The sequence below is a fragment of the Macaca nemestrina genome, chromosome 7, assembly GCF_043159975.1.
Source record: "Macaca nemestrina isolate mMacNem1 chromosome 7, mMacNem.hap1, whole genome shotgun sequence".
Lineage (NCBI taxonomy): Eukaryota > Metazoa > Chordata > Mammalia > Primates > Cercopithecidae > Macaca > Macaca nemestrina.
In genome coordinates, this window is record NC_092131.1 from 43,854,963 (window position 1) to 43,869,650 (window position 14,688).

Sequence of the window (14,688 nt, forward strand, 5' to 3'; positions counted from 1 at the left end):
CCACTATTATAAAATAGGTGAGCTTTTCAGGTTGGCAGGCAAAATTTAAAAGTTATGCTTAGTTTAAAAAGTTCCTTTGGATGGATTTGATATTTCTGATAGTGAGAGCAATTCAGTGTAAACAGGAAGGAGCTAATCTTTGAGGTCATATGGTACTAGGAAAGCCCCTCCTTGTCAGTGGCTTAATAAGGACGACAGGCTTTGCTAGTGGTGCTACCGTCAGAAATTCAGGAAAGAGAACATAAAATTGATGACATTTGTTCATGACATGTTATAAACATCTTCCATAATGAACATTTAGAAAGTACAGATAAGCAAAAAGAAAATTAAAATCATTTTCATTAAAATGATTCCAACCAAGAGAAAAACCAATGTAAACTTTCTCGGAGGGTATGCCTTTCTACTTCGCTGTCCAACCTATATCAGCAGGCACTGAACACTTTCATCAGATTATTCACACATGCTGCTAGAAAGAGCCTTTAAAAAGAGTTCCTCACCCTGATCCCAAGTCTCTAAAAGAATTCACCAAAATGTGCAACCTGCCAGAGGGACTCACTGAAGACACAGCCCCACCTGTGTCTACAGAGCTCCGGTTCATATGACAAGCCAGGTTTTCATTAAGGAAATGGGGAGGGAGTTCTGGGAAACAAAAGTAGATGAATTTTTAAGGAGTTCAACTATTGGGTTTTTAAAACTAAGGGGAGGCATAGGTGAGATCAGGTGGCAGGTCAACTCCTTCTCTGGCATCAGTCCCATTGAGGGGATGAGATCCAAGGACCGTCTTTTTAGAGCTTCAGACTGTGCTGGCTGTGAAGGTTAACCCTGCATCTTTTTGTCTGTCACCCAACAATTTGTATCTCAGCTGTTCTTAGGTAATCCAGATGCCTCCAAAACAGAGGATCACACATATTGGCAGTTCTGAAGGACACTTTCTTTAATTTAGTTGTCTGTCCTGCATTCGGAAGTTTTGCTGAGTCACTTTTCAAAGACGTTATCGAAGGCTGGGTGCGAGTGGCTCATGCCTGTCATTCCAGCACTTTGGGAGGCAGAGGTGGGAGGATCACTTGAGCCCAGGAGCTCAAGACCAGCTTGGGCAATATGGTGAAACCCCATTTCTACAAAAAACAAACAACAAAAACAAAAAATTATCTGGGCATGGTGGTGTGTGCTTATAGTCCCAGCTACCTGGGAGGCTGAGGCAGGAGAATTGTTTGAGCCTGAGAGGTCGAGGCTGCAGTGAGCTGTGACTGTGCCACTGTATTCCAGCCTGGGTCATACAGCCAGACCTCGTCTCAAAAAAAAAAAAAAAAAAAAAAGAAGAAAAGAGGAAGGAGAGTGGCTAATAGGCACAGTCAAAAAAAAAAAGTTTAGAATATTTCTTGTCGTCAACTTGGGTTCTACATAATTACAATCCCCAAACATATATACAATCAGCATCAGGGAGTCTATGTAATGCTTTAAATGACCTCTGTTAAAGTATCTGCATGTTTCATAAAAGTGTAGATGTCACCATTGCGAGAAGCTGCCCAAGGGCCCATGAGAACTTTTAAAAGCTCCCAGAGCAACTCTGAGGGACAGCCAGTCACGGGCCTCTCTATACCCACACCAGGGCCCATGTAATCTTATGTGCATGTTTCTGTCCCGGGCAGAGTTCCCACTGTCCTTGGCTAAATTACCGACATTCTCTGAGCTGCAGTTTCCCTCTCTGTAAAATGAAGAATCACACTGACTTTGCAGTGTTGTTTTAAGAATTAAAATGAGGCCGGGCGCGGTGGCTCAAGCCTGTAATCCCAGCACTTTGGGAGGCCGAGACGGGCGGATCACGAGGTCAGGAGATCGAGACCATCCTGGCTAACACGGTGAAACCCCGTCTCTACTAAAAAATACAAAAAACTAGGCGGGCGAGGTGGCGGGCGCCTATAGTCCCAGCTACTCGGGAGTCTGAGGCAGGAGAATGGCGTGAACGCGGGAGGTGGAGCTTGCAGTGAGCTGAGATCCGGCCACTGCACTCCAGCCTGGGCGACAGAGCGAGACTCCGCCTCAAAAAAAAAAAAAAAAAAAAAAGAATTAAAATGAAATAATCTATGTGAGGAAACTGGCACTTAAAAAATAAGCAATGTTGGTTTCCTCTCCTATCTATCCAACAATGGAGTCTACTACCCGAAATGATCAGAAATCTAATGTAGTTTTTAAGGAAGCCTATCCTAAATTCCATTTTTTCCTCCAGTGAATTAAACCTGATTTATTGAGGCCTTGGACTTCTGAAAACCGTTCTAAACCTTAGTTTTCTAAAACCATTCTAAACCTTAGTCTTCTAAAACCATTCTAAAGTTAGTTTTGTAGTTAAGATCTTGCAGTAACGAGGCCAGGTACCTACATAGGATCGCCTTCCAATCTTTTTTTTTTTTTTTGAGACAGAGTCTTGCTCTGTCACCCAGGCTGGAGGGCAGTGGCGCAATCTCGGCTCACTGCAACCTCCACCTCCCAGGTTCAAGTGATTCTCCTGCCTCAGCCTCCTGAGTAGCTGGGATTACAGGTGTGTGCCACCACGCCCAGCTAGTTTTTGTAGTTTTGGTAGAGACGGGGTTTCACCATGTTCACCAGGCTGGTCTCAAACTCCTGACTGCAGGTAATCCACCTGCTTCGGCCTCCCAAAGTGCAGGGATTACAGGCGTGAGCCACTACGCCTGGCCAATCTTATTTTTAACAAGAAATGCTCTTCCCTGCCACAGGGCCAAAGCAGCAGAATACTGTGGGTAGGATGGAAGATGCTGCATGATGTCCTGGATCCTGTGGGCAAATGAAGCCATCAGGGCACCCTGCAGCGCAGGTTCTTGTTGCCACTGTTCAAACGTAAAGTTTGCAGCCTGTGCTTCCAACCCTTCCCTTCCTTTGTACAACGCCCAGGGTGAAGTCAGCATCAGGGATTCTATGTAAGGCTGATTCTATGTAAGGCTGATTATGACAGGTCCAAGTTTGCTGCCTCAACCCACAGATTCACCTGAACAATAAACTCAGCTAAGAGCTTCTTAGATTCTAGCTGTCTGTCTCAGCCTGGCCCTTGCTTTAAAATAAGAAAAATGATTCCCTCCCAAATTCCTCAGTGCTGAAGGGATTAGGCACTCAGCATGTACTGCTCATTTCAGTGTTTCAAATGAGAGGGTCTGGGCTGTCAGGGAGGTGAAACTGCCCGAGTTGAAATCCTGGTTACGTCACATGCTGGCTATGTAACTATGGGTAAGTTGCTTAGCTTCAGTCCTCAGTTTCCTTCTCAGTGTGTAAAATGGGACAATGGTATCTACTCTCCAGAATCACAGTGAAGTTTAAGTGAAATCATACACAAAAGGCATATTGCTAAGAATATAGGCAGCTGACAACATATTTCCTATTTCAACTCCTTTTCCCCCAGCTGTGCTTTCCAAAAAGATAATAAAATTTTACCCACTGTTTTATCTCTTTCCCACCAAAAGGCTGGCTGAAGACAGGCAAAGAGTGAGCGAGGAAAGCAAACAGCCTGTTAAACTCCAAAGTGATATAAGCAGAGCATGAATGATTAAAAATGGACTGTCACTCTAACCTTCAAGAAACATTAGCTAGATCTTGATCCTGTATCATCCATGAATGGGTGTGATGCCATCATACCCTCGACTAGTGCCAAGGGCTCGAGAAGACTTACGCTATAAAGGCAACCACAAAGACACAATTTATCCCACAGAAATGATCTTATTATTAACGAATGAACTGAAACATTTATTCATTTCAACATACATCTGACACACTATTCTCAGCTCTGAGAATGAGGTAGTCCAGTTGCAGGCCTCACTGGGGAAAGACCTCTCATCACTAGAGGTCATCGACAGAATCATCTTCCACTCAATACACACACGACTTCAGAGCCTTCTCATGGAAAAGTAACTAAAACAACCACTCCATAAATGCTGGCTCACATGTGCTGTGCTGGCCCTATACCAAAGATATGATATATATCCTCACAGCAGACAGCACCAGTGGCCTCTGATGTAAGCCAATTAGACCCATTTTACAGACTTAGAAACTGAGGCCTAGAAAGGTTAAATCACATACTCAAGCTTTCACAGTGAATAAATGAGAAAGTTAGGAATGGTTCAAAACTTATACTCTTAATCCTTAGGTTTCCACCATGCATTTCTGTAGGTTTTTTTTCTTTCCCCCAGTTGGCTGTGGAGAGAAGTTGAATTTGGGCCAGTCTATGTTGCCAGCCAAATCCCCCTAATATTTGTCTTCAGCAAACCCTCCACTGCTAAGGAATCAGGCATGATTCAGATATTTTTTCAGAAGGCCAATATTTAGCTGAGATTTAAAGTCTTCTAAGATTTAGCCCCAGCCCATCTTTCTAGCTCATCTCCTACGTTTGGGGCCAATGGGGCTTCTCTTCACTTCCTGAATGGCTTCAACGCTGCTCTATTCTGTACCTGTTTGCTCTCAACATATGTGTCTCTCTCTCTGCCACCAGTAACCACAATCCCTCATTCAGGACCCTCTGGGAACACAGCCCCTCTGTAAGGATCTTCCTGATCCCAGGAAGATGGGATCTGAGCTCTCAAACCACTTGGTTTTACAGCTGCTCAGATACCTACTCCCACTAACGTAACTGACTCAACTTATTTAGCCCGGTGCCTCTGTTGACTGACTCAGGTTCACTTGTGGTTTCCAGTAAACAATGAGGTAAAGAAGATGCCAAATTATTAAGAGTATCTTACTTTCATCACCCCCCAATTCTTTATTCACCTTATAGGTTCTCCTGTATATTCCTAATTCTAGGTGTTGTTCAAAACATCTGAGTATACTGCTATGGAAAGGACCTGTGTGGCCAGTGGAAGCACAGCTGCACAAGCAGTCCAAAGGCCAAGTGACTGTTCTCCGTATGCCAGGTGGCCACTGAATAAACATCCACTTGGGGTTTGTCTTTAGAGAGGGAATTTGAAGACATTTAAGAACTTTGGGCATCACCATCATTTTGGGGGGAGAGATAAAATTATCAGCACTATTTCTGATAAGATTGCACTAGCCAACATAGCTTTGATTTGTGGCCCTTTGATTTAGGACTTGGCTGTGTCCAAATCCACATCCTAGGACAAGACACCCCTGGGAGACCTGGCACTCTGAGCCCACACACTTAGAGTAGACTCCTGCCCCTGCCGTGAGTGTGGGTGGCGGGGCAGTCATGGGCCCCCAGCCTCCAGAAACCAGGCCTGTGCCCTCACCTGCCTGATTTGCCACACTGAGGCAGGAGCAACAGCCATGGCTCCACTGTGGGGACACATAAATGCTAACACAGAGTCAGAATTTCTAAACAATAAGCCCTCCGAAGGATCCCTTTCCAAATAAGTTTCCAACCCTTATATAAAACTACTCTAATGCATGTGAAGTTGTAAGCTAAAGAAAAAATATTAAGGTGGGATATACTAGCATCTAGTTTTTTTAATAACATGGAAAGAATTTCCACTCATTTTTATCAAACTTTGCCTTAATCTGTAAACTTATAAAATTGCTGGATCATCTTAGAGGAAGGCTGGGCTCAGTTTACTAGATCTGTAAAGTAATTACTGTTCCTGGAGAGTAAGAATCATTTTTAGCCCATTTCTTACCTTGATCCGATGACATCAAAAAGATGTTGCCAACGATCGTTAATTTTGTTGAGCTTGTCATCGATCTCAGCTGCTCTCGATTTGTTGCTGGCCTTGATCAGCTGGTCACCCATCTGCTTTAACTGTAACTTGTTTTCACTAAACAAGTTTATTTCTTCCATGCAGTCCTGGCAAAGGCACCAAAACATAAAAAAAAAAAATTGGCCAGGTATAATGGCTCATACCAATAATCCCAGCAGTTTGGGAGGCCGAGGCAAGAGGATCACTCGAGTCCAGGAGTTCAAGACTAGCCTGTGCAACATAGCAAGACCCCACTTCTGAAAAAACTAGCCAGGTATGCTGGCACATGTCTGCAGTCCCAGCTACTTGGGTGGCTGAGGTGGGAGGACCCCTTGAGCCCAGAAGGTTGAGGCTGCAGTGAGCTATGATCTCGCCACTGCACTCGAGCACAGTGAGACACTGTCTCAAAACCCAACCTCATACCTTCTTTTGTTTTTTTTTTTTTTGAGACGGAGTCTCGCTCTGTCGCCCAGGCTGGAGTGCAGTGGCGCGATCTCGGCTCACTGCAAGCTCCGCCTCCCGGGTTCACGCCATTCTCCTGCCTCAGCCTCCCGAGTAGCTGGGACTACAGGCGCCCACAACCGTGCCCGGCTAATTTTTTGTATTTTTAGTAGAGACGGGGTTTCACCGTGGTCTCGATCTCCTGACCTTGTGATCCGCCCGCCTCGGCCTCCCAAAGTGCTGGGATTACAGGCGTGAGCCACCGCGCCCGGCCAACCTCATACCTTCTAATGAAGCTAACTTTTCAGTGAGTAGCTAAAAAGTCAGGCAACGAGCATTAGGCAAATGCAAAATATGTAAGGCAATAATTACTTTGTTTTTAATAGTTACCTAATTCGAAAGCTCTCTGTTTCCTCTCACACATTTCTTTTAACCTACTTGGGAACTGAGGACAACTAAGCATAACTAATTAGGCTGCTGTCGTTTCCAGTTTTCCAGAGGGTTGACTGAGTGGTGTTTTGGGTGACTGCAGCAAGAATGTTATTACTTTTCCCTGTAGAGACCAGTGACCATTTCAAAATTATGAGCCTCACTGCTTTTGGCCTCTCCCCTTTGGCAAGGGGAGCTGCTGCTGCTGCTTTTTTTTTTTTTTGAGATGGAATTTTTACTCTGTTGCCCAGGCTGGTGTGCAATGGCACCATCTCAGCTCACTGCAACCTCCACCTCCCAGGTTCAAGCAATCTTCCTGCCTCAGCCACCCAAGTAGCTGGGATTACAGGCGCCCACCACCACACCAGGCTAATTTTTGTATTTTTAGTAGAGATGAGGTTTCACCATGTCAGCCAACGTGGTCTCGAACTCTTAACCTCAGGTGATCCACCCGCCTCGGCCTCCCAAAGTGCTAGGATTACAGGAATGAGCCACTGCGCCTGGCCAACGAGAGCTTCTTAATAACAACTAGAGAAACTCTAACTCACTTGGGGTATCAGCTGATGTGTAAGCCCCTTCCCTGGCCACACTTCCTAATGGAGAGAAAGCAACTCCCCTCAGTACCATGCCCACTGACAATGGTCTCACACTCCCATCTCTCTGGAACCTTCTCTCTTCCCACTGCTCTCTCAAAAGGATCAAAAATAGTGAAGTCCCTTCAAATTTCTAAAATGCTACCGGAAGCACCCGTAACCCTGCACCTGTTTGGGCCTAGGAGCGAGGAGGGCCGACAATTCCACGGTAGTCAGAACTACATCCACCCTGGGTATCCTCCCGTACCTTCTGTAACTTTTCAATCATTTCTTCAATACTAATGTCCACTGTCTGTAGAACTTTGTTTTCCATCTGCACCAGCCAGGCACACAACTCTTTATTTTTTTCATTGAATACAATCCATGTATTGAGTCTGTCTTCAATCTCCTGTTTACGTATAGCCACCTGCAAATGAAAATACATTTGGCAGCTGAGTATAGCCAGGAAGGAAAGCACCCCCTTCTCTCCCTCACATCAAAAAGACTGAGTTTCATTCATTTTAATCAGTAGCTCTCTACACTCACCCTTGTCTGGCTTTGCCTCTTAAAAACCTAGGGTTTCACATCAACAGAAGTTCCTTACACCTGTGATAAATGCCACAAAAAATAACAAATACTGTACCTGAAACGTAGCTGATTGGAAGGACTGTTTTACCCAATACTTGTGTGTTACTATCCAGTTATATTAAAAATTAAAAACAGGAAAGGCTAGATGAAGATATAACCCAAATCCTTGCCCTTTTAACAACAAATTAAATCCTTATACCAACATAAGGACAACGTCCTGTTTAAAAACTATTAATCCAGACAGAATGTAAATCAAACATTTATAATGCAAATGGACCAGGAACACTACAGCCATTTAAATGTCCTATTGTTATGCTTCAAAACAAAGTAAAACCAAAAACAATGTACATCACTCATTTAACCCACTTTCCTGTTAAGCACTGGATTTTGGATGGAAACCATGGATATATCGCCAACAGCTGGTCTGCAGCAAGCAGGCTGACCCCAAAATACCCAATGCCCCATTACGCATAAGTAGCCCCTAAACTGACATCAGCTAAGGGTCCTCCTCCTTAAAGGTTTAAATTTCACTAAATATAAATTTAAATAATGCAAATCAGCCTTACTAGATGTACAAAAGTATTCTCAGGTTTTAAGAATCTTCAGAATCGTAGGGTTAAAAGGGGGTGGCTCTTTGGTAAAGTTTTGACACCCCACTATATGGACCAGGAAACCAAGGTTGAATTCTCTGAGATTTTCCTGCTGTGTATAAAGAAACTCTGATCTTTAAGGAGGAGAAAATACTGAATGCTTATATATCCTACCCAGGCAAACGTGTTAAAAACGCTTGAAAAACTATCCGAAATTTCCATTCCTCAGGGCATCTATCTTTTAAAAATCCTGGCATTTTGCACAGTGTCATCCTGATTGATTTCATAATAGTAACAATTAGGAACATCTGGGCCGCAGTCTTCCTGTGTACCATAACTTTCAGAACACTTTTCATATATTCTAAACATTTTCTTTTATATAAAATTTAAAAAGTTCTAAAATAAAATTTAAAATTAGGGTACATTGTGAATATTAAATACTAAAATCAAGAAGGAGAATGTGCCTGAATTTCAACTTTTTAAATACATCTCTTAATTCACAAAAATGAGATTAAGGAATTTATTTTCACTAGAATTCTATGTTCTTAAAACAAAGATCTTTAAGACTATTTGAATCCCTTAATTCAATCCTGATCCTGTCACAAGCCTATACCATATAATACTCTATTAACACAATCCCATTCTTAATAAGTCAAAGTGATCCAGTGAGACAACATAGCAGTTGATCACTTCTCTTAGAGAATTTTAGAAACCGGCTACTTGAAATAAACATCAGATTGCCTGTGAATGCAGAGTACTCATATGAAATGCTCCCATGCTTGCTGGGCATTAAGTAAGACTCCTGCTGTTAGGCCCAGAAGAGACTCCCCAGTAAAGGACCTCTTCACTGGGTCCTGCTTCTGATACACTGATTAGGGCTTGCCACCTACACAAGCCAGAGAGCAGTCTACACATCTGATCAGAATTGCAATTTCTGTCTCCACCTAAAGTGACTTTAAAAAAAGCTCATTAAAAGCGTGCAAAGTTCTAGCATTTAGCGCTGGAGAAACAAAAGGGTCAAATCTGTTAAACCATGTTGCTGCCTTCTAAAGGAGCAGCGGCCAGGCCAGAGGTCCCACTGAAAAGGGCCTCCGGTTCAATGAAATTAAGCTCCTTTCTACTTTGTCTGGCCTTCAGAGACATTTCAATCCACTCCCAAACAGCCGTGCCCTGCAGTGAGCTGACTTACCCTTAAGCAGAGGTCCTCCCATTGTCTGTGCAAATGCTCTATTTGCTCCTTCAAAACCATCACGTCTTCCACGAGAACGTGCCGGGTTAAGTCTGCCTTCATAGTTTGAAGTTCTTTCAAGTTCTGAGTCCAGCTAGCCAAAGACTGTTCAAGTTCCTGCATTTAATCACAAGAAGGGGGTAAAAAGCCTTCAACTCAAGCGGCTGTTGTTTCCAAACCTGTAGGCTAATCCTTTGATTAGACTCTGGGGGAGGGGAGGCCAGGAGAGGGGGAGGGACCTTCTGAATGGGAAACAGCCCAAGGCGAGCGCCTGCAGTTGTGGTTGGCCAGTTCTCCACCACCTTCTTCTCAACGGAAAACTCTTTTCTACCTTTATTTTCATTTCCTCAGGTAGCTCTGATTTCGACAGAATTTATTCTATTTTAAAGTCATGTAGGTCTTTATTTAGAGGAAAGTATATTTGGAATCTAATAATCTTGACATACACACACACGCACACATACAATTTTTAATCCTGAAACTACATTTCAGATAGATTTAAAATGTGATTTTCCATTAAAAAAACCCCTAAGAAATGCATTTCTGCTATTGTGGTAATCATATAACAGCAATGACTTCTGTTCAAAGGGAATTATTTTTGGCTAACTTTTGAAACTAATGAGTAAGTATAATAGAAGACAGAAATAAACTTCTAATAATTGGCAAAGATTAGTTAGCAGATAATTTTCTGGCCATGGAAACACCTATCTTTTGAAATGCAGCAATGGCTGGGCTCAGTGGCTCACCTGTAATCCCAGCACTTTGGAAGCCCGAGGCGGGCAGATCACCTGAGGTCAGGAGCTTGAGACCAGCCTGGCCAACATGATGAAACCCTGTCTCTACTAAAAATACAAAAATTAGCTGGGCGTGGTGGCCTGTAATCCTAGCTACTCGGGAGGCTGAGGCAGGAGACTCGCTTGAACCCAGGAGGTGGAGGTTGCAGTGAGCCAGGATCACTCCGCTGCACGCCAGCCTGGCTGACAGAGTGAGATTCCATCTCCAAAAAACAAACAAAAAAAGAAGCAGCACTGTCATTGTCAAATTGAAACTTTGAAATCTAGGATTTACTCAAGAGATTTACTTTCACAGCAGGGAAGGTAAAAGGAAACAGCCAAAACACTCGAGTCCACCAGGTTTTTATTGTACTTACAATTCTTCATGACTTGGCACATTTTAAGGGTCTCCAGTCCTATCTGTCAACTGAAACCTGAAATAAGATACTATGCCTTTTTAACTTTTATTATTTTGTTTTAGAGACAGGGTCTCACCCTGTTGCCCAGGCTAGAGTACAGTGGCATGATCATGGCTTACTGCAGCTTTGACTGACCTCTTGGGCTCCAGTGATCCTCATGCTTCAGCCTGCAGAGTAGCTGAGACTACAGGCATGCACCACCACACCTGACTAATTTTTAAATTTTTTTGTAGAGATGGAAGTCTCATCATTTTGCCCAGGCTGGTCTCAAACTCCCCAGCTCAAGTGATCCTCTTGCCTCAAACTCCCCAGCTCAAGTGATCCTCTTGCCTCAGCCCTCTGAAGTGCTGGGATGACAAGGGCAAGCCACCATGCCCTGCTGCTACTATGCCTAAAATCAGGGATAAGTTTGAAGGGCCCTAACAGTATGTTAATTCTGAATGATTTTCAGAGTTCTAAAAGCTACATTGGCATGATTTCGTAACTTACCAACAACAATTTATGTTTAATAAAGTGGCCCAGATAATTCTTTTAAAGGTTACATGTAGAATGAGGAATTAACACCTTTCTCAGAAGCTAAATCATTAGGTATTTAACATTTGTATTACTGCTTTTGGTCTCACAATTGGTTCCAGTAAAGTAGATGACAGCAGATTCCACAGTGGAACGCTCTGGAAAGCTATGTAACATAAAGGGGCCACCTGCCAGCCGAGGTGTACCACTTACTGACTTGAAATTGGAGATCTGGAAACCGCTGAGCTTCAGACAGAGTTTCCCAGTCAGGTGGCAGGAAGCTCAGCCTGTCCAGTGCCCTGCTCAGAGGTGCTGGCTTGGCCGCCAAGTTATGCCCAGCCAGGTTTCACTCAGTATGGTTTGAATACTTATAATATTGACAATCAGAAAGTATACAGTCACTGGATAAGGTTGAGACTCCTGTTCTACTCTCATTGCCCTGCGCTTTTCCCCTCTAACACTCACCATGTTCACAGACACAGACACACAGACACACACACACCCCTGTGCATACAGTGTGGCTATCTGGTGAACAGGTCTCTCTGGCAGACTGAACCATTAGCTCCACACATGGCAGGGACCATGACAACACCGCTCACTGATGCAGTGCCCAGAACCTGCCATGGTACTGCTGCACAGCAAGTTTTCAGATACCAAAATGTATGGCTGAAAGGAAAGCAATTTGGCAGTATGTCTCGAGAGCTTTAAAATGTTCATAAACACTACATGAAAAAAGTAGGGAGTCAAACAGTATATAGAATGAGGTCTCTTGTGGAAGTTTACTGTAGCTGACGATCAGTTTGTATAAAAATGTCAACAATCATGCCTGTCTTTAAATTAAATTGCCCCAGATTGGCAACCAAACTGTCAGAGAGAAATCAGATAAGTTTCCACCATCTTCATTCAACCAGATAAATTATCTATACCACAAGAATACATGGAAATTTCCAATTTTTTATGTAACATGGGATGTACAACTTCAAGTTGTTTGGCTACAAAAAGTGGTGTTGCACAGGATTTGACTAGACTCTGCAGTATCAGGACAGCATTTAGGCCTTGCCTATGGACTCAATTACCAGTGGAACTGTCAAGTCCCATTTTTCTGTACTACCATTTGGAAAAAAGAAGACCGAAAAAGAATGGGTATACAAATACATTTTGGCCTGTATATGCATACTCTATCTTTGGAAGAATATACAACAAACCGGTAACATTGATTGCTTCTGTGGAGAGGAATTGATAAGAGAAAAATTTATCACATATACCTTTTGCACCTTCTGAATTTTGAGCCATGTGACTATATTACTTATACAAAAATTATTTAAAAACCAAACTGTTCCAAGGACTCAATCTTTGGACAAGTGTTATGAAACACAGATGTCCATTGTAGCAATTTTCATAATAGTGAAGTTAGAATATACATGAAACATATATGTAAGGAAATCATTCCATTCCTCAACTTGGCTGTAGTGGGAATATACTTTTTCTTTTTTATCTTTTATCTTTTTCTTTTTGCAGCTGTGCTTAGAAGGGAATATAATTTTATGAGGAGGAAAGTCAAGCTTAAATTGGTCAAGTGGCTAGCATATTTCCCCCAGGTGAATCAGGAAGGAAACACACTGACGCGGACAAGCTTTGGGTTACTTGGGATCTTTTTGGAATATGGTCATGGTTGAATGAACTCAATGCTCTTTCCCTTTCCCTGATTCTTTCCACTGATAAATAGGATGCTGAGACCATGAAAGCTGAAAAGATCCCACTGGAAACTGAGAAGTGTGATACTTGAAAAAAATTACGGCTGCTCAAGGGTTTACATGTCACATTCTGCACAGGTTCCTAGACCTTATGGAAGGAAACTCTGTATCAGCTGAGAGCATGACTCCAAATTCTCTCCATTGTTACCAAAGTCTTGCTCTAAACCTAATAAGGTAGGGATGATAAAAACCTTGAAAATTAGGCATAGAAATCTTGTTAACCTAATAAGGCCACTGACTGACACATCACCAGCAAATATCACTTAATAGTGAAATGTTAGAATCATTTTCTTCTAAAATCAAGAATGGAAGACTCAGCTATTAATGCTTCTGCTTAACAATGTTCTGAAGGTATTGACCTGTGTAGGAAAAGTAGGAAAAAAAAAGTATATTAAAAAGAAGAAACAAACAAAAATAACCTTGTCATTATTGACAGATGATGATGGTCTCACAGACACCCAAAAAAATACATAAACGAATTGCTGGAATTAACATAAGAGTTTAACAAGATGGTTAAACATAAATATGCAAAGACCAATTGCATTCCTAGGTATCAGCAATAATCAGTTAAAAAATATAATTAGAAAAAGGTAGTATTTTCAAAAGCTTCCAAATATTGCACCAAGAAATAAATCTAACAAAAGATATCTCTTTTGTGATTAAGAAAATTGTAACAAGAATAAGCCAGGTATGGTGGCTCAGGCCTGTAGTCCGAGCACTTTGTGAGGCCGAAGCAGGTGGATCACCTGAGGTCAGGAGTTAGAGACCAGCCTGGCCAACATGGTGAAATCCCATCTCTACTAAAAATACAAAAATTAGCTGAGCGTGGTGGCAGGTGCCTGTAATCCCAGTTACTCAGGAGGCTGAGGCAGGGGAATCCCTTGAACCAGGGAGGCAAAGGTTGCAGTGAGCCAAGATCGTAAACTGCACGATAGCCTGGGTGACAAGAATGAAGCTCCATCTCAAAAAAAAAAAAAAAAAAAAAAAAAAAAAATTATAAGCCATTAGTGAAAAAAACTAAATAATATGACCAAAGGGAAATATATACCACATTCATGAGCATAAGCAGGAATACTAAAAAAATTTATCCAAGTTAATCTATAAATTCAATGCAATTCAATTATAACTCTTTATCAGAACTTTTCATGGTTTAACAAGCTGCTTCTCAAAGTTACAGAAGATCAAAGATCTAGGGACATCCAAACTAATGTGAGAGAACAAGGTGTGGGTACACATCACACCTGAAATAAAGATGTGTTACAATAAAGTGCAGCCATTAAGATAGTTTGATATTAAAGCTGAGCTACACAGACCAATGGAACAGAGAACTGCGAAAAGAATCCTGCGTATATGGAAATCTGATATTTGACATTAGACAATAAATAGGCACCAAGACAACTGCTATCCAGATGAATAAAATTAGAAAATGGATCTCTGCCTTAAAATGTATGCAAAAATCAATTCATCAATGAATAAAGATATGAATATAAAAACCAAAAACCGAAAACTTTTTGAAGAAAATGTAAGCACGTATTTTACGACTTTAGTATGAAGATTTCACAGAGGAAGTGGAAAATACTAATCATATAGGAAAATACTGACAAATTCATCCACATTAACAAAATATCTTTTGTTCAGCCAGCAACACCAAGGAAAAAGTAGAAAAACAGGCTCTCAGATGGGAAAAGACATTT

General features: G+C 42.0%; 1 protein-coding gene across 13 annotated transcripts in view; it reads right to left on the reverse strand.

The window, feature by feature from the left end:
* The window catches only part of LOC105473730 (spectrin repeat containing nuclear envelope protein 2), a 377,206-nt gene that overhangs the window by 31,662 nt on the left and 330,856 nt on the right, over positions 1-14,688 (reverse strand). For all 13 annotated transcript variants that reach the window (XM_071100037.1, XM_071100034.1, XM_071100026.1 and 10 more), the window contains 3 exons: positions 9,497-9,652; positions 7,398-7,556; positions 5,628-5,794 (listed from right to left, as the gene is read on the reverse strand). In XM_071100037.1, the coding sequence (XP_070956138.1) occupies positions 5,628-5,794; positions 7,398-7,556; positions 9,497-9,652 (482 nt within the window). The remainder of the gene's footprint in view (positions 1-5,627; positions 5,795-7,397; positions 7,557-9,496; positions 9,653-14,688) is intronic.